The 24,239-nt window shown below is 37.8% G+C and overlaps 1 protein-coding gene across 1 annotated transcript in view; it reads left to right on the top strand.

Moving 5' to 3' along the window:
• Positions 1-24,239, top strand: part of LARS1 (leucyl-tRNA synthetase 1) — a 77,096-nt gene that overhangs the window by 40,317 nt on the left and 12,540 nt on the right. The window contains exons 17-28 of the mRNA XM_043590212.1: positions 45-110; positions 209-291; positions 1,150-1,288; positions 2,342-2,554; positions 3,415-3,472; positions 5,451-5,514; positions 13,649-13,832; positions 15,565-15,655; positions 16,857-16,997; positions 18,063-18,203; positions 18,457-18,567; positions 21,885-21,995. Coding sequence (XP_043446147.1) covers positions 45-110; positions 209-291; positions 1,150-1,288; positions 2,342-2,554; positions 3,415-3,472; positions 5,451-5,514; positions 13,649-13,832; positions 15,565-15,655; positions 16,857-16,997; positions 18,063-18,203; positions 18,457-18,567; positions 21,885-21,995 — 1,402 coding nt within the window. The remainder of the gene's footprint in view (positions 1-44; positions 111-208; positions 292-1,149; positions 1,289-2,341; positions 2,555-3,414; positions 3,473-5,450; positions 5,515-13,648; positions 13,833-15,564; positions 15,656-16,856; positions 16,998-18,062; positions 18,204-18,456; positions 18,568-21,884; positions 21,996-24,239) is intronic.

Genomic DNA, 24,239 nt, shown 5'->3' with positions numbered 1-24,239 from the left:
TTTTGAATTTTACGTTTTTTTAAAATCAATCTGTCTACTGCCAGGTACTTGGATTATGGAGAAGAGAACTGGAAACAACAGACATCCCAGTGCTTGAAGAACCTGGAAACGTAAGAAGGGAAAAAAGTGATGAGGGAAGGGAAAGGAGATCAGAAACATGGAAGACAGTGAGGATGAAGAGAGACACTGTACCTTTTACTCTCTCCAGATTCTGTGAGGAGACCAGGAGGAATTTTGAGGCTACCCTAGGTTGGCTACAAGAGCATGCCTGCTCGAGAACTTATGGTTTAGGTAAGCATGCTTCAAATTCTTCTGTTTGAATGACTTGGCCAGTTACCTGGCAAATTAACCCTTTTACTTTTTCTCTGTCTCTCCTAGTATTTTTCTGAATTGAGAGGTTTTGGTTTGAGGGTGAGGGAAACTGGGATGTGGTGCCCTACCGTCTATCTACCTGCTGGTAGAGTATGACCTCTCAAATCCACATAGCTTTATGGGTTTTTTTTAATAGAAACTTTGTAGTGCTTCAACCATTTTGCCTTTTTTTTTAAAAAAAAAATTTTTTTTTTTTCCAGCATTTATTTATTTTTGGGACAGAGAAAGACAGAGCATGAACGGGGGAGGGGCAGAGAGAGAGGGAGACACAGAATCGGAAACAGGCTCCAGGCTCTGAGCCATCAGCCCAGAGCCTGACACGGGGCTCGAACTCACGGACCGCGAGATCGTGACCTGGCTGAAGTCGGACGCTTAACCGACTGCGCCACCCAGGCGCCCCTCAACCATTTTGCCTTTTTAAAAAATGTTTGTTTATTTTCAAGCAGGGAGGAGGGGGGCAGAGAGGGAGGGAGGGAGAGAATCCCAAGCAGGCTCTGCACGGTCAGCATGGAGCCGGATGCGAGGTTCTATCTCACGACCTGTGAGATCACGACCCGAGCCGAGATCAAGAGCCGGACACTCAACTGACTGAGCCACCCCAGTGCCCCCATTTTGCTTTATATTTACTAGTTCATTTTGTTAATTATTTAAGCAAATTTAAGACCTTCTTAAATAAGTAGCTTTGTAAATGCTATAGACCTTGAAGATATGGATTCTCCAGATGAAGTATCTCTTTTAAGTTCCTCAGGAATTAATTTTCTTCTTTTTATCTTGCAGGTACTCGTCTGCCATGGGATGAGCAGTGGCTGATTGAATCGCTGTCTGATTCCACTATTTACATGGCATTTTACACAGTGGCACACCTGCTGCAGGGGGGTAACTTGCGAGGACAGGCAGAATCTCCGCTGGGCATCAGGTTGGTGAATGGATGCGGCAAAGAAATGTAGTTTATTAGCAGGAGGTGTGATCTTTTGATTTACACATTGAAAGTTCCTTTTTAAAAATTATTTTATTATTTTATTTATTTTTAAAAACTTTTTATAATGTTTATTTTTGAGAGAGAGAGAGAGAGACAGAGCTTGAGACTGGGAGGGCAGAGAGGGAGACACAGAATCTGAAGCAGGCTGCAGGGTCTGAGCTGTCAGCACAGAGCCCAATGCAGGGCTCGAACCCACAAACCATGAGATAATGACCTGAGCCAAAGTCGGACGCTTAACTGACTGAGTCACCCAGGCATCCCTTTATTTTTTAATATTTAATTAATTAATTAATTAATTAATTAATTTTGAGACAGAGAGTATGTGAATGGGACAGGGGCAGAGAAAGAGAGAGAGAGGAAGAGAGAAAATATTCTAAGCAGGCTCTGCATTGTCAGCACAGGGCCTAATGTGGGGCTTGAACTCATGAACCATGAGATTATGACCTGAGCTGAAGTCACATGCTTAACTGAGTTATTTTTTTATTTTTTAAGTTTATTTTGAGAGAGACAGAGACACTGCAAGTGGGAAAAAGGTAGAGAGGGAGACAGAGAATCCCAAGCAGGCTCTGTGCTGTCATCATGGAGCCTGACCTGGGGCACCATCTCACAAACTGTGAGATCATGACCTGAGCTGAAACCAAGAGTCAGATGCTCAACTGACTGAGCCACCCAGGAGCCACAAAAGTTCCTTTTTTTTTTTTTTTTTTTTTTTTTTAATAATTAGTTTTCATAAGAATTCATTTAGCAAATTTTGCTAATGATGTTGTTCCGTTTTTGCTGTTGAACTGAGAAAAAGTAATAAATCGTCCCTCTATTATTGTTACTGTTCTTTATTCTTAGGGGAATCTATTGTCATTTGTTATGGTAACTACATTAAGACAAATATCTACTTCATGGTTAGATGAAAATACTGATTCTTTCATGGAAAAATATATATTTTTTTGATGCTGGTTTTTTTTGTTTGTTTGTTTGTTTTTATTTTAATTACAGACCACAACAGATGACCAAGGAGGTTTGGGATTATGTTTTCTTCAAGGAGGCTCCATTTCCTAAGACTCAGATCCCAAAGGAAAAGTTAGATCAATTAAAGCAGGAATTTGAATTCTGGTATCCTGTGGATCTCCGAGTCTCTGGCAAGGATCTTGTTCCAAATCATCTTTCATATTACCTTTATAATCATGTGGCTATGTGGCCAGAACAAAGGTGAGTGCTAAAAAGGATGCAGACTAAACTTATGCCTTGTGGCTTCAAATATTTAAGAAGTTATTGTGCAAGGTATAGTTAGATTTGCCAGTCACTTTCTTTTTCTTCTATTAAATGTATACTGAAGCATAAAGCACACCTTCTCCTATCTAGTACATCCAGAAATCCTCCTACTTACTTTAGGCCCCTCTCAGAGAGAGAGGGAGACACAGAATCAGAAGCAGACTCCGATTCTGAGCCATCAACCCAGAGCCCGACGCGGGGCTCGAACTCACGGACCATGAGATCGTGACCTGAACTGAAGTTCGACACTTAACCGACTGAGCCACCCAGGCGCCCCTCTAAGATCTTTTTATAGCCACACTTCTAGCCCTGCCTGTATTTTTTTTTTTAATTTTTTTTTTTTTAACGTTTATTTATTTTTGAGACAGAGAGAGAGCATGAATGGGGGAGGGGCAGAGAGAGAGGGAGACACAGAATCAAAAGCAGGCTCCAGGCTCTGAGCTGTCAGCCCAGAGCCTGACGCAGGGCTCGAACTCACGGACCGGGAGATCGTGACTTGAGCTGAAGTCGGCCGCCCAACCGACTGAGCCACCCAGGCGCCCCCTGCCTGTATTTTTTAAATAGTTACTACATAGTATTTCAGTGTATGCCTGCATCATAGTTTATGTAACCAGTCCTTCACTTAACGCACACTTTACTTGTTTTTATTTTTTTCGTTATGAACAGCACTCAATAAATATCCTTGTACATTTGTCTTTGCAAATTTTTACAGATCTTTTAGCATTTACCTCAACTTTTTAAGCTTAAACTAGAATGTTTATGTTGTGTTTTCTGTCTTTGAACATTTACCTGTAAAGTGACAAATGGCCTGCTGCTGTGAGAGCAAATGGACATCTCCTCCTCAACTCTGAGAAAGTAAGTAAGGCTTTTGGCCTCTCGAAAGTTTAAAATTCTGCAGAAAACTTTTCAGATACAGGAAGTTGTATTTCTTAAAGAAATAAAGAGTATAAAAATCAGAGTTAGTCTTCCATTTAAAATATATAGGACTACCAGCATAAATTAGGGAGTAGAGTGAATAGTATTAACTGAGGGGAGGGAGTGGGAAAATTTGTTATGTTATGTTTTGTTATGTTACATTACGATATGTTAGAGAGAAGGAGGGAGAACGTGAGCAGGGAAGAGAGGCAGAGGGAGGGAGAGAGAGAGAGAATCTTAAACCCTTAAGCAGGCTCCACGCTCAGCGTGGTACCTGATGCGGGGCTGCATTCCATGAGCCAACTGGGATCGTGACCTGAGCCAAAATCAGGAGTTGGGTGCTCAACCGACTGAGCCACTCACGTGCCCCAAAACTTACTTATTTTAACATTTGTGGTTAGAATGACAGAAGGTAACACAAATTTTGACTAGAGGAGAGAGAGATAGATAAGAAACATAAAGATCCTAGCATTGTGACCCTAGAATATCTTTCTCATTAAGTTGAGAAGATCATTTGGTGGGATTTGTTTTATACTATGACCAGCCACTGAATTATAATAATAGAATTTTGGAATTGCCAGGATTCTTAACAGTAATGTAATGTTTCTTCCCAGGCAATGTAATATTTCTGTTTATACTAGTACTGCTTCCAGTATTGTTAAAACTCTTAGTATATATGATTTTTAATAGGCTATGTAAGACTTTATGTCTCATTAATCAATATCTTCAACAGGAGGTTATGCAAACCTCATAACCAAGCCCTTGTTTGCTCCTGTGATGCTTTTGTGCACATTAGAAAGGGGTACCCCTCCTCAACCAAACCTGAAATTACGTTACTATGTTATTTCTTAGTAATGACAATTGTAGCAAGTTGGATTTGTTACAGTTAGTGAATTTTGCTGCTCCTGTTGGAATATTAATGGTAAAACAGTATTCTTTGCTATAAATATCTGTCATAATGAGAATAGACATAGATTTAAACAAATAATAGATGGTCTGAATTGTAAAATGAAACATCATTTAACCAGTGTTCTAATATTGAAAGGGAATAAAAAAGTTCATTTAAAATAATCTCTATATTAGACCGAAAAACAGCTCTTTAATTAGAAACACGGGCTATTGGATGCGCCTGGCTGGCTTAGTCGGTAAAGCATGTGACCCTTAATCTCAGGGTTATGAATTCAATCCTCATATTGGATGTGGAGCCTACTAAAAAAAAAAAAAAGCATGGGCTATTTATAGATTTTGTTAGATCAACAAGGACTTTTGATTCTTAAATTCATTTTTACTTTGTAAGTCAAAGTGACACTATGTATGTTATATATTTATCTGTATGTATATATGTGTATATATGTATATGAATGTAAATTGTGGTATATCATGACATTCTCTTTGGTGTCAACATTGTTGTACTCTACACTGTACTGAATTTCTTAGAACTAGATACTTTATTGCCATGTAGCATAAAACTGGATAATCACCTCTGTTTGGTATCAGCAAAGTTATGATAAAGATACAACATTCTTAAATAGTAAAGATTGATAGGCTGTGCACAGTGCCTCCTTCGATGTGGTGCCCTCAGGTAGAGCACAGCTTGAACAAACAATTATTGTGATGCTGTTGACAGGAAGTTCCCTAAAAGCCTAACTCTGACTTCATATACTAGTCCTTTCATTTCTGAAGGAGTCTAATTGCTGTAAAGCTCTTCTTTATAAGCAGCTGAAATGAAGTCACTTAGTAACCGGACTTTAGTTTCTATGTCTGGAAAATTAGTGCAAGGTATCTTTTCCATTCCCTCTTTGTAATATTTTTTGTCTGTGTTTATCTGATTGTGGCTAACCCATGTATTTTGATTTGGCTGATTTGGTTTATTTTACTTATATGCTTAATAATGCCTGGTCATTGACTTTTATTTCAGATGTCAAAGTCCACAGGCAACTTCCTCACTTTGACCCAAGCTATCGACAAATTTTCAGCGGATGGTGAGTATGCTTTTTTATTATTGCTATTATATAGGGTCTGATTCTCTTCAGATTATAGAAAACAAGTTAAAATTGTTTCAGTTTTACTGCCTTTTTTTTTTTTTTTTTTTGCTTTTACAGTAGTTTAAAATAGTCGTGTTTTCTTTGTGTACAAGCAATGTAATATTTAAAATGTAAGAATTGCTGACATGATCTTTTTAGGAACAGATTTGAACTAAGACTATTAGAGTCTTTTTTAAAAAAGAAACTCACTGTAATTGCTACCCGGCTTGCTTCAATTTCTTATTACTTGAAAGATGAAAGAATCGGTTTGTAGAGATGTTGACTGTAAAGCTTTTCCAAAGTATTTGCTTCGTACTTGATATAAATATGGGTCACTTAAACCTGGGAGCATTCATTTTTTAGAACAGTCTTTTCTCCTTGGCCTCAGTACTGTTCCATTTGATCATTACTTTGTCAAGGGAAGACATGCACTGTGTAACCTGAAGGAACCATTCATTACTTTGGTCATCATGGCACTTGTTTCTTCTCATCATGGCTAGTACAGTTTGAGGCCATACTGATGGGAATGGGAAAGAACTAACCTAATTAACTTGGAGAAACATTGCTTTGACTGGACACTGTAAACCAAAAAGAACTGCACATCAGTACTGTAATTGGTAAGACTATTTCTTGCGTGAGGTATAGGTTAGCAGTGTGTGCTGGGATTGAACAAATAAATCTATTGTAGATGAGAGCTCACTGTCAAAGAAGATGGAAATAATAAAGGGGGAATGCTAGAAGGCAGCCTGTGGTGTTGGATTGGAATTGGCAATATCTAATGGTTTTAATTTTATATATAGATAGATTAATGCAAAAATTAACATTGGTGTGTGCAGTGGGTTAGTGCATGTGCACACATTTCCCTAGCTGTGTGTGCCAAGAAGGCTTATGAGCAGTGACACCCCAGTGGCAGAGGCACACCTGGCATTCAGATCTTGGTTTCTAACTATAGTTTTCCGATAAGTGGAACTGGGGTGCCTAGGAGAAGTGACTGATTTGCAGGCTGGAGTAGGGAAAATAACAAGATGAGCATGGAACACATTGTTCCAGAAAATAAGGAAATGTTTCAATAAGGATGGGGACATTTGAAGGGCACACAGGTACTGAAGACAGAAGGTGGCAGCAGAGTAGGAGGATTCTCACTTGCCTTGTCCCATGAATACAGCTAAATAACTATCAGATCATCTTAAATAGCCCAGAAATCTATATGAAGACTGGCAGAACACACTCTACAACTAAAGATAGAGAATGGGCTATATTGAAGAAGGTAGGAAGTGTGGAGACATGGTTTGGGAAAGAAACAGATCATGACCGCTGTTGGGGAGAGGGAGCTGCAGTCATGGAAAAGGATAAGACACAAACTAGCACACAGGGGAGCACATGGGGAAAACAAATCTCTATAGCAAACGGCTTGGAAAGCGAGAGAGCCTGAATTTTTGAGTACTTGTATCCAGTGGGGCTTAATTAAAGTTTGGAGTTTTTTTTTTTTTTTTTTTTTTTAATTTTTTTTTTCAACGTTTATTTATTTTTGGGACAGAGAGAGACAGAGCATGAACGGGGGAGGGGCAGAGAGAGAGGGAGACACAGAATCGGAAACAGGCTCCGGGCTCTGAGCCATCAGCCCAGAGCCCGACGCGGGGCTCGAACTCACGGACCGCGAGATCGTGACCTGGCTGAAGTCGGACGCTTAACCGACTGCGCCACCCAGGCGCCCCAAGTTTGGAGTTTTAAAGGTCACTGTGCTTGGCTCTGGAATAGCCTGGAGGACATTGGGGCTGTGTTTGGAGAGAAGGCAAGCAAACATCATGCAGACATATGGCAGGGAAACAGTGATCTGAAGAGCACCCGGGACACACAGTGGAGAAGTTAGTTGCTCATCTCATAGCATGTTCCGGAGTGGCAGCATTCACAGAGGGACCCCTCCAGGAACAAAGGAATTGGCAGGTGCCGTTCCCTTCCTCATCCTTCAGCATAAACACAGGGCCGCCAGTAGGAACTAGTGCAGTGCTGATACTTGCCACCTAACTTGCTTACATCAAGCCCCACCACTCTGCATTTTGGTGGAACCACACCTCCTGGTTATGCTTGCCTCAGTCCCAGTGCAGCAGTCCCCCTTCCTCAGAAGACTGGCTCAAACCCCTGCCCACACCATGTCTCTCGAACTGAGAATTTTATGAGGCCTTAGTGCTGGCAGCACCAGGTTTCATTTCACAAGCAGACCAGAGCACACCGAGTTTAAGTGGACCACATTCAGGGACCAAACACTGCCTACAACAGGCAAAGAGAGCATCTGTAGATGACTGGCCTGAAAGATAAAGCAGCCAGGAAAAACAGCAGAGCACACGCAGCATACATTGGAGATATTCCTGGGAGCAGCAGGTCCTGGGGAAATGGGGATACTACACAGTAGGACGCTATAGGCTTTTCTTCATAAAGGCTTTACCTTCAAGAACAGGAGACATTAGCTGACTTTCCTAATGCACAGAAACAGGCACAGAGACTCGGACAAAATGAGAAGACATAATTTGTCCCAAATGAAAGAATAAGACAAGGCCATGACTGGAGATCTAAGCGAAACAGATATAAATAACATGCCTGATTAAGCATTTAAAGCACTGATCATAAGGATACTCACTGGATTTGAGAAAAGAGTAGAGAACATCATTGGGACCATCAACACAGAGATAAGGAATAACAGCAGAGATAACGGGCTCAGTAAACAAAGTGCGAAACACACTCGAAATGAAGAAGGCTGGAAGAAGCAGAGGAATGAAGTAATTACTAGATGACAGAGTAATAGAAAGTAATCAAACTGAACAAAAGATAGAAAAAAGAATTCTGCAAAGTGAGAGTAAACTTAGGGAACTCAGTGACTCCATCAAACATAGTAATAATCGTATTATAGAGTCCCAGAAGAAGAAGAAGAGAGAAAAGCAGGCAGAGAATGTATTTGAAGACGTAATAGCTGAAAACTTACCTAATCTGGAGAAGGAAACAGATAGTCAGATCTAGGAAACACAGAGAACCTCCAACAAAATTAACAAAAGCAGACCCATTCCAAGACATATTGTAGTTAAAATGGCAAAATATAGCGATAAGGAAAAAATATTAAAAGCATCAAGACAAGGGTGGGTCATTTGGTTAAGTGTCCCACTCTTGATTTTGACTCGTGTCCTGATCTCATGGTTTGTGGGTTTGAGCCCTGCATTGGGCTCTGTGCTGATGTGCAGAGCCTGCTTGGGATTCTCTTTCTCCTCTCTCTGCCTTTCCCCTGCTCATGTTCTCTCTCTCTCTCTCTCTCTCTCTCTCTGTCTGTCTGTCTCAAAAATAAATAAATAAACATTAAAAAACAGCAAGACAAAAGAAGATGGTTACATACAAAGGAAACCCCATAAGTTGATCAACAGATTTTTTAGCAGAAACTTTCCAAGCTAGAAAGGAGTGACATGATATATGCAAAGTGCTAAATGGGAAAAACCTGCAGCCAAGAATACTCTGTCCATCAAGGCTATCATTCAGAATGGAAGAATAGATAAAGAGCTTTCTAGACAAAAACTAAAGGAGTTCATGACTAGTAAACCAGCCCTGTAAGAAATATTAGAGGACTCTTTGAGTGGAAAGGAAAGACCAAAAATGACAGTATGGGGGTAGCAAACACAAAAGCAATAAAAAAATGAATATATCTGTAAAAAAAACAGTCAAGGAATTCACAAAATAAAAGGATGTAAAACATCGTATACCTAAAACATGGGGAGGGATGGAAGTAAAGAATGGGTTTAAACTTAAATGACCATCAACTTAATACAATACAGACCATGATATGCAGAAGATGGTATGTATAAATCTAATGGTAACCACAAATAGAATACTAATAAATATACAAAGAATGAAGAGAAAGAAATCAAAATATATCACTAAAGGAAACCAACAAACCATGAAAGAGAGTAAGACAAGAAACGATCAGAGAAAATTTTCAGAAACAACACAAAACAAGTAATAAACATTAAAAAACATATCTATCAATAATTACTTTGAATGTAAATACAAATCTATCAATAATTACTTTGAATGTAAATGGACTACACACTCCAATCAAAAGACGCTGCATGACATAATGAATAAAAAAAGCAAGGGCCATTTATATGCTGCCTACAAGAAACTCATTTTTTTTTAAGATTCTATTTTTAAATAATCTCTACACTGAAGGTGGGGCCCCAAATCACAAACCTGAGATCAAGAGCTGCACACTCCACTGACTGAGCCAGCCAGGCACCCCCTACAAGAGACTCATTTTAGACTTAAAGTCACCTGCAGATTGAAAATATGGGTATAGAGAAACATGTCTTGCAAGTGGATGTCAGAAGAAAGCCAGAGTAGCAGTACTTATATTGGACAAAATAGACTGTAAAACAAAGACTATAACGAGAGGTAAAGGACACTGTGCAATAATAAAGGGGACAGTTCAACAGGAAGATATAACCATTATATCTGCACCCAAATACATAAAACAGTTAATGGCAAACATGAAGGAACTGATCGATAATAATACAATAATAGTAGCGGACTTTAACACCCCACTTACATCAATGAACAGGTCATCTAAACAGAAAATCAACCAGGAAACAATGGCTTTGAATGACACACTGGACCAGATGGATTTAACAGATATATTTAGAACATTCCTTTGTAAAACAGCACAATACACATTCTTTTCAAGTGCACATGGAACATTCTCTAGAATGGATCACATATTACGCCACAAAACAAGCCTTAACAAATTTAAAAAGATCCAAGTCGTAACATGCATCTTTTCTGATCACAACACTATGAAATTAGAAGTTAACTACAAGAAAAAATCTGGAAAGACCACAAATACATGGTGATTAAATACCATGCTATTAAACTTGGAATGGGCCCTGGGGTGCCTGCGTGGCTCAGTCAGTTAAGTGTTCCACTCTTCATTTTGGCTCAGGTCATATCTCAGAGTTCTTGGGTTTGAGCACCACATTGGGCTCTGCACTGACAGTTTGGAGCCTGCTTGAGATTCTCTCTCTGCCCCTCCCCACACCTCTTTCTCAAAATAAATAAACCTAAAAAACAAAAAAAACAAAAAACCCCAAAACATTGAATAGACCAACCAGGAAATAAAAGAAGAAATAAAAAAGTACATGGAAACAAATGAAAATGGAAATAGAATGGTCCAAAACCTTTGGGACACAGTGAAAGCAGTTCTGAGAGAAGTTTATAACAATCCAGTTCTACCTCAAGAAACAAAAAAAATCTCAAACAATCTAACATTACACCTAAAGGAGCTAAACAAAGAGCAAGAAGCAAAACCTAAAACGAGCAGAGGTTAGGAAGTAATAAAGATTAGAGTAGAGGGGCACCTGGGTGGCTCAGTCGGTTAAGCGTCCGACTTCAGCTCAGGTCACGATCTCGCGGTCCATGAGTTTGAGCCCTGCATTGGGCTCTGGGCTGGTGGCTCACAGCCTGGAGCCTGCCTCAGATTCTGTGTCTCCCTCTCTTTCTGCCCCTCCTCCGTTCATGCTCTGTCTCTCTCTGTCTCAAAAATAAATAAACGTTAAAAAAAAATTAAAAAAAAAAGATTAGAGTAGAAATAAATGATATAGAAACTAAAACAAAAACAAAAACCCCAGTGAAACAGATCAATGAAACTAGGAGCTGGTTCTTGGAAAAAAAAATCAATAAAATTGATAAACTTCTAAGTAGACTCATCAAGAAAAAAAGAGAAAGGACCCAAATAAATAAAATCATAAATGAGAGAGGAGAAATAAACACCACAGAAATACAAACAATTAGAATATTATGCAAAACTATATGCCAACAAATTAGGCAACCTAGAAGAAATGGATAAATTCCTAGAAACATATAACCTCTGAAAGCTGAAACAGGAAGAAATAGAATATTTGAACAGACTGATTACCAACAAAGAAATTGAATCAGTAATCAAAAAACTCCCAAAAAATAAAAGTCCAGAACCAGATGTCTTCAGGGGCGAATTTTACCAAACATTTATTTATTCAAAGATTTTATTTTATTTTATTAAAAAAAATGTTTATTCATTTTCAGGGAGAGCGCAAGCAGGGGAGGGGCAGGGAAAGCAGGGGAGGAGCAGAGAGAGGGAGGGAGAGAGGGAAAATCCCAAGCAGGCTCTGTGCTGTGAGCACGGAGCCTGATGTAGGGCCCAGTCTCAGAAACGTGAGATCATGACCTGAGCTGAAATCATGGGTTAGATGGACGCTTAACCAACTGAGCCACCCAGGTACCCCACCAAGATATTTTTTAATCACAAAAGGAAAAATGATTAAGTCTATAGTGGAGAAAAGTCGGCAGACACTACGTCAGTGATGAAAGCTTGCAACACCAGTAAAAAGTCGAATCCGTATCTTGCACCTCCCTGATAGTGATGCACTGAGAAGACACATAACATCGCTTCTGCCAGAGGTTTATAAGCTCAGTCTAATCATGAGAAAACATCAGACAAACCAAGTTGAGAGAAATTCTATTAAGTAACTGATGAGTACTCATCAAAAATGTCAGGGTCATGAAAGACAAAGACGAAGAAACTGTCACAGATATGAGGAGACCAAGGAGGTAAAATGATTAAATGCAATGTGTTTTTCCAGATTGGATCCTGCAGCAGAAACAATATTAGAAGAAAAACTGGTGAAATTTGAATAAGATCTGTAGTTTCGTTAATACTATTGTACTAATGTTAACTTCCTGGGTTTGAAACTATGGTTAGGTAGGTTGTTAATGTTAGGGGAGCCTGTTAAATGTCTAATGTTTATGTCTATTCTCTTGCACCTTTTCTTTAAGTGTAAAATTATTTGAAATAAAAAGTTAAAAGTTTAGAGTTTCTTGTGTATTATAATGTATATTTAATGCGTATGTAACTTAATGTGACATGTTCTCATCTCCTCCCTTGTAGGCATAGATGGTAGAAAGTGATACCTACTCTTCTGAACTTGTACTTTTTCACTTAATTGTTCATATTTGAGATCATTCCATGTAGATACATATCGAGTTTCCTCACTCTTTTGCAGCATTATAGTATTCCATTGTACAAGGATATCCTGTAACTTAATTAGGGTGTTATTAATGTTTTTTTTTCAATATTTTAGAATAAATATTCTGGTTGGAAAGCAAAATTTTGTTAGAAAGCCTAAAAGAATCGCTTTTAGAAATAAGAAATTAAATATATTTTTGTACATGGAAGGCACCAGTGTGTGTACTCATGCATTAAAATATAGTGTTTTGCTCCCTCTAAATGAGCCTTAGATGCTGATAGGGATCCCTATTGCCAGTTTATCATTTTTTTCCCCTGCTTCATTAAAGACCACTTTATCTCATTAACTCAGCATGCCTGAGAAGAAACAGCTATTGATGCTAAGTGTATGCAAATAAATACATATGATTCAAATATTTGAACAACATTGTGGATCCTACTTTTGGTGATTTTTATTTTTGTTTTAGATCCATGGCAGTCCTTTATTATTTTTTAAATTTTTTATATTTTTTAAATTTTATAAAGTTTATTTATAAAAGAGAGAGAGAGGGCACAATCAGGGAAGGGGCAGAGAGAGGAGAGAGAATCCCAAGTAGGCTCTGCACTGTGAGCCAAGAGCCCGATGTGGGGCTTGATCTCACAAACTATGAGATCATGACCTGAGCTGAAATCAACACTTGGAAGCTTAACCGACTGAGCCACCCAGGCATCCCCATGCAGTCCTTTAAAGCATCTGCTATTTCTTAATTTATATGTAGGTTTGCAGTATACCAAATTGGATACATCGTTGATATTTAGTAACCATATTTTGTTTTTAAATTATTTTTTAAAAGTTTATTTATTTACTTTGAGAGAGAGACACACACAGAGCATGAGCATGGGAGGGGCAGAGAGAGAGAATCCCAAGCCCCGCTTGAGGCTCAGTCTCAGGAATGGCAAGATCACAACTGGAGCCAAAGTCCAGAGTCAGACGCTTAAGTGACTGAGTCACCCAGGTCCTCACCAACCACATTTTAAAATCATCAGTGATCTTCCTTCTTTTTCTTTTTCCTCCTCCTGCAGGAATGCGTTTGGCTCTGGCTGATGCTGGTGATACTGTTGAAGATGCTAACTTTGTGGAAGCCATGGCAGATGCAGGTATTCTCCGTCTGTACACCTGGGTAGAGTGGGTAAAAGAAATGGTTGCCAACTGGGACAGCCTCCGAAGCGGGCCTGCCAGCACCTTCAATGATAGAGTTTTCGCCAGGTAATTTGTGGACTCTGGCCACTTTGGCCTTCAGAGTTGCTTAGTCCTTGTGCGTTTTTAAGTTTTCTTTTTTTTTTCCTCTCCTAAAATAAATTAGATGTTAATAATAGCTACTATTCACTGAAAGCTTACTTGTTCTAGGTACTCTGCTAAGCTCTTCGCATCCATTATCTGATGTTACCCTCACAGCAACCTTATGTGATAAAGATATTACTAGCTCTATTTTAAAGAAATCGAAGCTTAGAAAAATTAAGTATTTTATTAAGTGCCTCAAAACTAATAGTTTCAGATGGAGGATATGAATTTGCTTCTTTCTCCAGAGCTCATTCTCATTACCATTTTACCATGCTGTCTTGGCATTAGAGTAGGACAGAATGGTTAAATGAAAAGTAGATTAAAACAGTAAGAGAATGTCATTTTTTTTTCTTTCTAAAAGCACTTATCATCATCTTTGCATCAGGAGCTATCTTAAGAACTGGTGTTACAAAGTTGAATAGGACTTGACCCTTCACTGTAGTCTAGCAGGAGAAGAAAACACATATCCAACACATTACAAGTGCGATAATATAGGTAGAGGGAATTCAGAGGAGATGGCTTGTGAGTTCTGGGTTTCTTGAAAACTACATGGATTTTTACAGAGAGGAGATAAAGCCATGGAGAGCGTGGTATTTATGTGAAGCACCATATATGGGGGGGAGAGTAGAAGATCAAACAAGTTGGGGCCAGATTAGGCTAAATTAAGAAGGGCCATAGGTATGGGAATGCAAGCTGGTGCATCCACTCTGGAAAACAGTATGGAGGTTCCTCAAAAAACTAAAAATAGAATTACCCTACGACCCAGCAATTACACTACTAGGCATTTATCCAAGGGATACAGGTGTGCTGTTTCGAAGGGACACATGCACCCCCATGTTTATAGCAGCACTATCCACAATAGCCAAAGTATGGAAAGAGTCCACATGTCCATCAATGGATGAATGGATAAAGAAGATGTGGTATATCTATACAATGGAGTATGACTCGGCAATCAAAAAGAATGAAATCTTGCCATTTGCAACTACGTGGATGGAACTAGAGGCTATTATGCTAAGTGAAATTAGTCAGAGGAAGACAAAAGTCATGACTTCACTCATATGAGGACTTTAAAAGACAAAACAGATGAACATAAGGGAAGGGAAACAAAAATAATATAAAAACAGGGAGGGGGACAAAACAGAAGAGACTCATAAATATGGAGAACAAACTGAGGGTTACGGGAGGGGTTGTGGGATGGGGGATGGGCCAAAGGGGTAAGGTGCACTAAGGAATCTACTCCTGAAATCCCTGTTGCACTATATGCTAACTAATTTGGGTGTAAATTAAAAAAAAAATAAAACAAGTTAATAAAAAAATTACTGACACAAAAGTCAAAAAAAAAAAAAAAAAGGAGGGCCATAGGTAGCATGAGAAAAATTTTTTTAACAGCCAATGTTAGTTGTTTAAAATGCAGCAAGTAAATCCGACTAGCTCCTTTGTTAAGCTGTTTTCATATTGTATTTTGGGCTTCATGATAAAGCTTCCATCAAGAAATTGTTAAACAAGGACATCGCTAACTGTTGTTAACTGGTTTTGTGGTTGAGTGGTCTTAAATGTTTCAGGCGTTCTCATTATACTTATTAGTATATGCAGCAGTTATTTATATTTTTGTGTACTTGCATTTAAACTCAGTCATCTTTTTTTCCCTATTCAATAGTGAGATGAATGCAGGAATTATAAAAACAGATCAAAATTATGAAAAGATGATGTTTAAAGAAGCTTTGAAAACAGGGTTTTTTGAATTTCAGGTAGGCCTTTCTTTCAGTAGCTGTAAGCTGTGTTAGTATGAATATGATGTATTTCACCCTTTTTCCCTCCTGCTATAACATAATAACTAAAATAGAGACTGACGGGGTGCCTGCGTGGCTCAGTCGAATGCATCTGACTTTGGCTCAGGTCATGATCTCACAGTTCGTGAGTTCGAACCCCATGTCGGACTCTGTGCTGACAGCTCAGAGCCTGGAGCCTTTTTCGGGTTCTGTGTCTCCCTCTCTCTCTGTCCCTCCCCTGTTCATGCTCTGTCTCTCTCTCTGTCTCTGTCTCTCAAAAATGAATGAATGGAGACTGAAATTGTTCCCAAGCAGTTTTTAAATTCCTAAGTAATTGTGATTTTAAATATTTCTCTTTGATATTCTTTCGGTTGTGTTCATGTAATAAAAGTATTTCTGTTTCTAGTAGAGCTGTGAGTTAATAAAGAGGTTAAGTCTAAAAACCAGCCACATTTTGCAGGAGAACATTTTAAATTGATAAAACATAAAGGCAAAACTAACTAATTGCCATTGGTTTGAAAACAAGCGTGTTCTGATGTTTTCCACAAGGTGTCAGTATTTCCTCAAGTTTGGCAGTTCAAGTGCTTAAAGTAAAAATGTAGGTTTTCCTCAATCAGTTTTGTAAAATATCACATTGGGATTTATGTAACTTGCTTTTCATAGATGTGGTTAAATAAGGATAAGTGCTGAACATAGCAGTGTGTCGTATTTATAGCCATTTTTGATACTTAATATCTTTCTTATAGGCTATTCAGAGCATCGTCAGCCCTTAATAGGCAGTTTAAATTGTGCAGCCTTTATGTCTGTTAATGTATTTTTAAAATGTCTTAAAAAAAATTGTTTTTGAGAATCATTAATATAAAACCATAGTATTTTTTGACAATGATTGGTACACATTTAATTGCAAGGTGTTAGAAATGTAGTAAAATTGGGGTGCCTGGCTGGCTCAGTTGGTAGAGCTTGTGACTCTTGATCTCAGGGTCGTGGGTTTGAACCCCACATTGGCTATAGATATTTCTTTAAAAAAATGAAGTAAGACTTTTATGAAAATTCATTATGGAATTTGGAAAGACTTAAAAGCTTAAAAATGCATTAAAATAGAGGTACTGCATTTTTTCTTTTATTGTTTTTTTTTAACGAAGTATGGGGAGAAAATGATAAATAATTTCAAATTTTGTAGGCTGCCAAAGATAAATACCGTGAATTAGCCATCGAAGGGATGCACAGAGACCTTGTGTTCCGCTTTATTGAAGTTCAGACCCTTCTCTTGGCTCCATTCTGTCCACATCTCTGTGAGCACATCTGGACACTCCTGGGAAAGGTATCTGTATACATTTAAGATTTGGGCAGTTTTGATTTGGCCCTTATTAAATAAATACAGAATAATGTTACTTAAGAGGAGAAGACTGAAAAAGAATATTTCAAGGCTAATGTTGGACTCATCATCTCGTAATCATTATAGCAAATTAAACCCAAGCTACCTTCTGTTTAGACAATTACATCATATATGTGCCTTTATTTATATACACACAGTGTGTATATTTTAAAAACATGGGACTACGCATCTTATCACCTAATTCTTGTTAGGAAATTCTTGTTATCACCTAATTCTTGTTAGGAAAATACATTTTAATATATTTTAAAAATACATTTAATTTGAATACATAGATAACTAATTCTGTTTTTTCCAACTGTTAAAAGGTGAAAATCCTGAGAAATATATATAAATGACTGTTATGAGCAGCTTTTAACAAGATAGAAGTGTCTCTTTGCATAAATATTTTTGTTTTATATAAAATTTCTGGCATATGTAGGGCTGCATATTTAGGGCTTTATATTAGCATCCTTACTTACTGTGAAGGTAAATTCAATTATTTCTCCTAGGCTTGCAGATAAACCGATTGGATGGTTTAATAATTCCTTTTCAACTTTATAAGCCAAACTCCTTTGTATTTTTCTAATGCATGAACAATGCAAAAATGTGCTCATGATATATATCCTGAATAGCCATGCTTTCAAAACTGGATGTATTAATAGGATAAAAACTGAGAGTTTGTATAATTTATGTAATAAAGATTAAATTTAGGCAAATTAGCATTACATAATTTTCTTTGAAAGTGAGCATCTGTGTGTGGGTATTAATACGCTTGTACAAATGGATGCTAATTAAGAATGTAGAGTCAGACTTCACAGCTTGAATTCTAGGGAACATTAGATCAGGGGCTGTGGAAGTGTGTTATGGGTAGTAAGGTTTGAACTTCGAGCACGCAATTACAGATGGTAGCCTTGGTATGGAAATGTAATCAAGAACCATAAAATAGTTGTGTTGTTTAATCCCACTGAACTGTTTTTTTTTTTTTTTTTTTTTTTTTTTTTTTTCTTAAAGCCTGACTCAATTATGAATGCTTCATGGCCTCTGGCGGGTCCCGTGGATGAAGCCTTGATACGTTCCTCACAGTATCTCATGGAAGTAGCACATGACCTTAGATTGCGACTCAAGAACTATATGATGCCTGCTAAGGGGAAGGTGAAGTCATTTTTTTTTTTTTTTAAAGATTGTTCTTTAAAAGTTATTAGTTCACTAACATTTGCTATGAATGGAACTTAAGACAATTATTGTTCAAATGTGTCAGGATATCTTTACTGCTAAGTCCGTTTTGTAGTACGTGTGTGCTTGTTAACGTCCGAGGCAGTAGTGGTATGTACCAGGAGAGGGTTCTCTCATCTTTGATTTATACAAAAGTGATGAAATGTTGTCTTCCCTTTCTTTTGCCCCGTAGAAGACTGACAAGCAACCGCCTCAGAAGCCTTCACATTGCACCATCTACGTGGCGAAGAGCTATCCTCCTTGGCAACATATCACCCTGTCAGTGCTCCGTAATCACTTTGAGGTGATGCTCTCTGCAGACTTTCCCCCTACATTGTTGGGTGCTGCCTGTGCTGTTTTGTTTGGAGGGTGCTGACAATGTCCGGGAGAAGGAAGACGGGCGACTTTGTCTAATTGTCTTTAGGCACGGAAAGTTTTTTGTTAGCCTTGCTGGCTCTTAAGTGGATCCTGAGGGAAAAGTTACTTTTTTTTTTTTTTTTATCATTTCTGAAGCTTTCTTACAAAAACACATTGGATCTAGTCATATGTAATTAAAAGATAATGAGACTTTCTCATATGTGGTTAAAATTATGAAGCCAAAGGACTGAGTTTGCCTTTTGAGTTGATTGTGGCTTGAACCCTGGGATTCATGAAGCCTTAACTTAGTTATGTTTTAAAAAAATCTGAAGCTTGGCTCTTGAGTAATTTAAAACAGAATGGTCAATTTGCCAATTACTCGTAGAAATGGAGAGCTCGTTGTTTTTGGCTCCGTCCAGTAAATAGCTATTAAATATGATTGTCGAATTTAAAGGAAACTCAACACTTAACACTTAGTTCTAAGTTTCCCTAAAGAAAAAAGTTCATCTATCTTTTTTCTTTCACATTGGAAAAATAGAAACTAAGTGTATGTTGTTGAAGTTTTGCTCAGGAACAGTTATTGATAGACACAGACTGTGAAGGTACACTTAAAAAAGAGACAAAATAGTGATTATGGCCAAAGCATAAAGCAGTAACATGAAGGGAAAATTCTTAGCTTTAATTTTTGAGAATTTTATTGAGCTTTTATTTCAGAAATTTCCATACTTAATTAAAAATTTGTAAAATTTGATGGAAAGAGAAGAACAAGTGTTTTTGTACTCCTTGTGAGCCTATTTTTATGGAGAGCTGCCTCTTCATTTGATTGTGTGTAATGGAAATAGAACGTGGTCTGTAGAATTGCTTGCAGATTTTGACTTACGCTAACTAAAAAAGTAAAAGCCATTTTGGTAGGTAGAGAAATGAAATTGCAGCCAGTGGGTTACATATTCATACCAGCATTTTCAAGGAGGCAGGAGGAGAGCCAAATACAGAATGTAATGTTGCAGATATTTAAAAATGCATCTTTTATTAAAAACTGCTATTCTTTGAGAGGTTAATATTTTTATTTAGTGATCAGTGACTAGATATCATATGGTTTCATCATCTTTGGGCATTATTTGGAATGGTCAGCTTTTTAAAAAATGTTTGTTTGTTTTCATCCAAAAGAGCTAAATGTTAGTTTTTATAATAAAGGAGGATGTCCTTATGTTGTATACGGTACCATTTTGATGACATAAGGGAAAAGAGTGTTTCGTATCCTCTTTTCTCTTCCGTACGTATTTTAAAACAGCACATTGACAAGTGGAGAAAGTTTTTTTCCCCCTGTACCTTAGTAAAGGTTAGAGTTGAAAGTAAATAGATTATCAGAAATTTTACTATACACTACTTTTCATTTAGATTCATTCCCAACCCTTGGTTTTGATGCCATGCTTTTAGAATAAGGAAAAAATAAGTCACTGAAAATTCTGAAAAGGCTACTTGCTTCATTTGTCACTCTGTAGAAGGGGCTACTTGTGTTTGCAGAAATGAAATGAAATTCAGACAGCACATTTGGGACTCTGCTTATTAGTGATATATGATTTAGGCATTTATTTGTGAGTAGATAGAAATGATACTGTTTTTATTTTTATTTATTTTTTCAATATATGAAATTTATTGTCAAATTGGTTTCCATACAACACCCAGTGCTCATCCCAAAAGGTGCCCTCCTCAATACCCATCACCCACCCTCCCCTCCCTCCCACCCCCCATCAACCCTCAGTTTGTTCTCAGTTTTTAAGAGTCTCTTATGCTTTGGCTCTCTTCCACTCTAACCTCTTTTTGTTTTTTTCTTTCCTTCCCCTCCCCCATGGGTTTCTGTTAAGTTTCTCAGGATCCACATAAGAGTGAAACCATATGGTATCTGTCTTTCTCTGTATGGCTTATTTCACTTAGCATCACACTCTCCACTTCCATCCACGTTGCTACAAAGGGCCATATTTCATTCTTTCTCATTGCCACATAGTACTCCGTTGTGTATATAAACCACAATTTCTTTATCCATTCATCAGTTGATGGACATTTAGGCTCTTTCCATAATTTGGCTATTGTTGAGAATGCTGCTATAAACATTGGGGTACAAGTGCCCCTATGCATCAGTACTCCTGTATCCCTTGGGTAAATACCTAGCAGTGCTATTTCTCGGTCATAGGGTAGGTCTATTTTTAATTTTTTGAGGAACCTCCACACTGTTTTCCAGAGTGGCTGCACCAATTTGCATTCCCACCAACAGTGCAAGAGGGTTCCCGTTTCTCCACATCCTCTCCAGCATCTATAGTCTCCTGATTTGTTCATTTTGGCCACTCTGGCATGAGGTGATATCTGAGTCCGATATGTGTCTGATATGTCATTTGCAAATATCTTTTCCCATTCTGTTGGTTGCCTTTTAATTTTGTTGGTTGTTTCCTTTGCTGTGCAGAAGCTTTTTATCTTCATAAGGTCCCAGTAGTTCGAAATGATACTATTTTTAAAGTTTATTTAGTTAGAGAGAGAGAGAGACAGAGAGAGAGAAAGAGATCAAGCGTGGGAGTGCGCAGGCAGGGGAAGGGCAGAGAAAGAGGAAGAGAGGGAATCCCAAGCAGGCTCTGTGCTGTCAGTGTGAGAGATCACAACCTGAACCAAAATCAAGAGTCGGACGCTTAACTGAAATGATACTATTTTTACTAGGTTGATAGCCAATAGGATCAACAGGCGTTCCTAAATGATAGTCTTTTTAATAGGTTGATAGTCAAGGATTTTATTTTTTTTTCACATTTGTGGTAACAATTTATAAGGAGTGTTGAAAAGCAGACATTATATAAATCTTGTATAATGGTTGTGCAGTTTTCATTTTGATATGACTAATGACATGTTTTTACAGGTTTGGAGACAAACAAGATCTTTATAAGACTATTTTGTTTTTTCACCAGATAAGATCTAAAGTTACAATCATGGAGGTGTTTTTAGTGTAAGGGAAAATTAAATGTTCAACAGGATGCACCTATTTTCTTTGCCTTCCCAAAAAACATATATCCTTTAAATTTAGAGGGAATAGGAGACTCCTTTCCATATTATACATTCATGTTTCATTTCCCCATGATGCTTGGGGCTGCACCATTTTCTACTGTATTCTAACAGACTAGTAGAGGCCACCATTCTATGGCCGACTTCCTGCAGGTACATGTACTATTTCGCATTATTTAAAAAATACTTTTCTCCACATTCCTCTCCAACCTATTTTTTTAGGGCAACAGCAGAAAATTGCCTGATAACAAGATCATTGCTAGCGAACTGGGCAGTTTGCCAGAATTGAAGAAATATATGAAGAAAGTGATGCCATTTGTTGCCATGATTAAGGTAAGCTGTGGACCTCATGTAGCAGTGACTATGTGAGTAATGGTTAGATGGTAGAAGGAAGGGGGAACTTTGAGTATAGTCTTTCCCAGGAAATCTGCTAAAATAGCACTTTTCAATCAGTGGTTGTGACAAATGAGCGATCATTTTGGGGGTTTATCTGTACAATTGCTGAGTATATGAAAATATGCATTGTGGAAGAAAAAAACTAGTTTAGAATTGTTACACTAAATGATTCTCTTCATGTTCTACCTTCTTTTCTGTTTAGGGGGGAACCATATTGTTTTTGGCTTACGTTAGGGTGTTTTTGTTAGCTCCTGTTGCTGGAACCAAGGTAGTACTTTTGGATAGGTTTTGCTTAAGAGGATAAACATTGATTATAGTGGTTAGACCAGAGTTTCTCAACAGTGGTCTGTTGATACTGTGGGCTGATAGTTCTCTGTTGTGGGAGGCTATCCTGAGCATTATAAGATGTTTTGCAGTATTTTTGGCTTCTACCCACTAGATGGCAATAGAACATCCTCCTCACCTGCTCAAGTTTGGACCCCAAAATGTCTCGAGACATTGCCAAATGACTCTTGGGGACATAATATGCTCCACCCCCCACCCCCCACCTCTCCTGTTGAGAAATCATTGCCATTAGACTCTAAGGTTTCTTCAGAGAAATAACTGATTTATTGCATTAAAAAAATTTTTTTTTAAACATTTATTCATTTTTGAGAGTGAGAGAGACAGAGCCTGAGTGGGGGAGGGGCAGAGAGAGTGGGAGACACAGAATCAGAAGCAGGCTCCAGGCTCTGAGCTGTCAGCACAGAGCCCAACAGGCAGCTCGAACTCACAGACCGAGAGATCATGATCTGAGCTGAAGTTGGACGTTTAACCAACCGACTGAGCCACCCAGGCGCCCCTGATTTATTGCATTTCTTAAAGAGAAACATATGGCTGTATGTTGCTGCTGATCTCAGGCTCTGGGATCAGATAGATCTTGGTCCAAATTCTTTTTGTCCATCACTTCTTAGTTTTGAGACCTTAGATAAATCACTTAAATTCTCTGGGCCACATGGTTTTTCATCTGTAAAATGAGGAAATTAATAAAACCTACATTTTAGGAATGCTGTGAGGAATACATGAAGTAATATACTCCACACACTTTAATACTTTCTGTCAAAAGGTAGGCTTAGTAAATTTTTTTAATGTAAATTAGTATATTTCACTCTGCTTGGAACATGGTGGTTATTCTTATAGCTTAGATTAATTGTTCAATCTTCTAGGCTACAGATGCCTGCGTGATGGAGACCAAAATTCTAGATTGTCCTGTATTGGAGTAGATCGTATTCTTAGGAAAGCCTTTTCATTCTCCTAGACCAAAATCAACTCTCTGAGCCTATGGTCTTTGAAGTTTCAGAAATAATTTAGAATTTTGGATTGGCCTACACCAATCAAGTTATAATATATATGCTGATATGTCCCTAATTCATTGGTTCCCTACTTAGCTAGTACCACTGGTCAAAATGCCAGATCCGTTGTCAATACGTGGATCCAACAAAATATTTCATTATTGATTGCAAAGGCAATTAAGTTTGATGATATACTTTAAAGAATCCAGTGAAACTCATTTGACAAGTTCTGTAGTTAAATGATTCTAGATCCAAGAGGTGGCTTTTTAGAAAACCAGTGTTAGATTGTTTCAGTAGTAGTATTTTTTTTTTTCAGTAATATTGGGGACTTGCCAGGCAAATTAATGGTTTGAAACTTTTTCGAAAAGCGTTTTGTAAATCTGAGAATAAGAAAATGGCTTCTAGCATTTTTTCACAGGACAAGAAACGGGTTGGACAGTAAGTGAAAACAGTGAGTATTAGGAATCTTGTCAGGTCGCTTTCATTTAGTGCAGCATGTTCTAGGCAGTTAGCTATACTTGTGGATATAAGCTTGGCTCTCGAAGGTTATATTTTGAGTGGCAGATATTTTGTTTCATGTTCAAGAAAATTAAGAATAAATTGTTTTTCATGTGCTATCAGATTATCTCAGTACCAATATAACCTAAATTTTTTTTTAATTTGTAGAAATTGTTTGTTTATTATTAATTCACTATTCTCTGAACTAGCTTTAAAGATGTATTATCTTAGAAAATTAAAAAAAGATTTTTTTTTTCTTTCTTTTCGGTTACCTGAGGGATATTTCCACACATTTGTTTGATTCCTTGTCAAAGTGAATTGTTTGGGCTTGCATATTAAGTCATTCTAAATA

Source organism: Prionailurus bengalensis, chromosome A1 (genome assembly GCF_016509475.1).
Source record: "Prionailurus bengalensis isolate Pbe53 chromosome A1, Fcat_Pben_1.1_paternal_pri, whole genome shotgun sequence".
Taxonomy (NCBI): Eukaryota; Metazoa; Chordata; class Mammalia; order Carnivora; family Felidae; genus Prionailurus; species Prionailurus bengalensis.
This window is presented reverse-complemented; position numbering and strand designations above follow the sequence as displayed.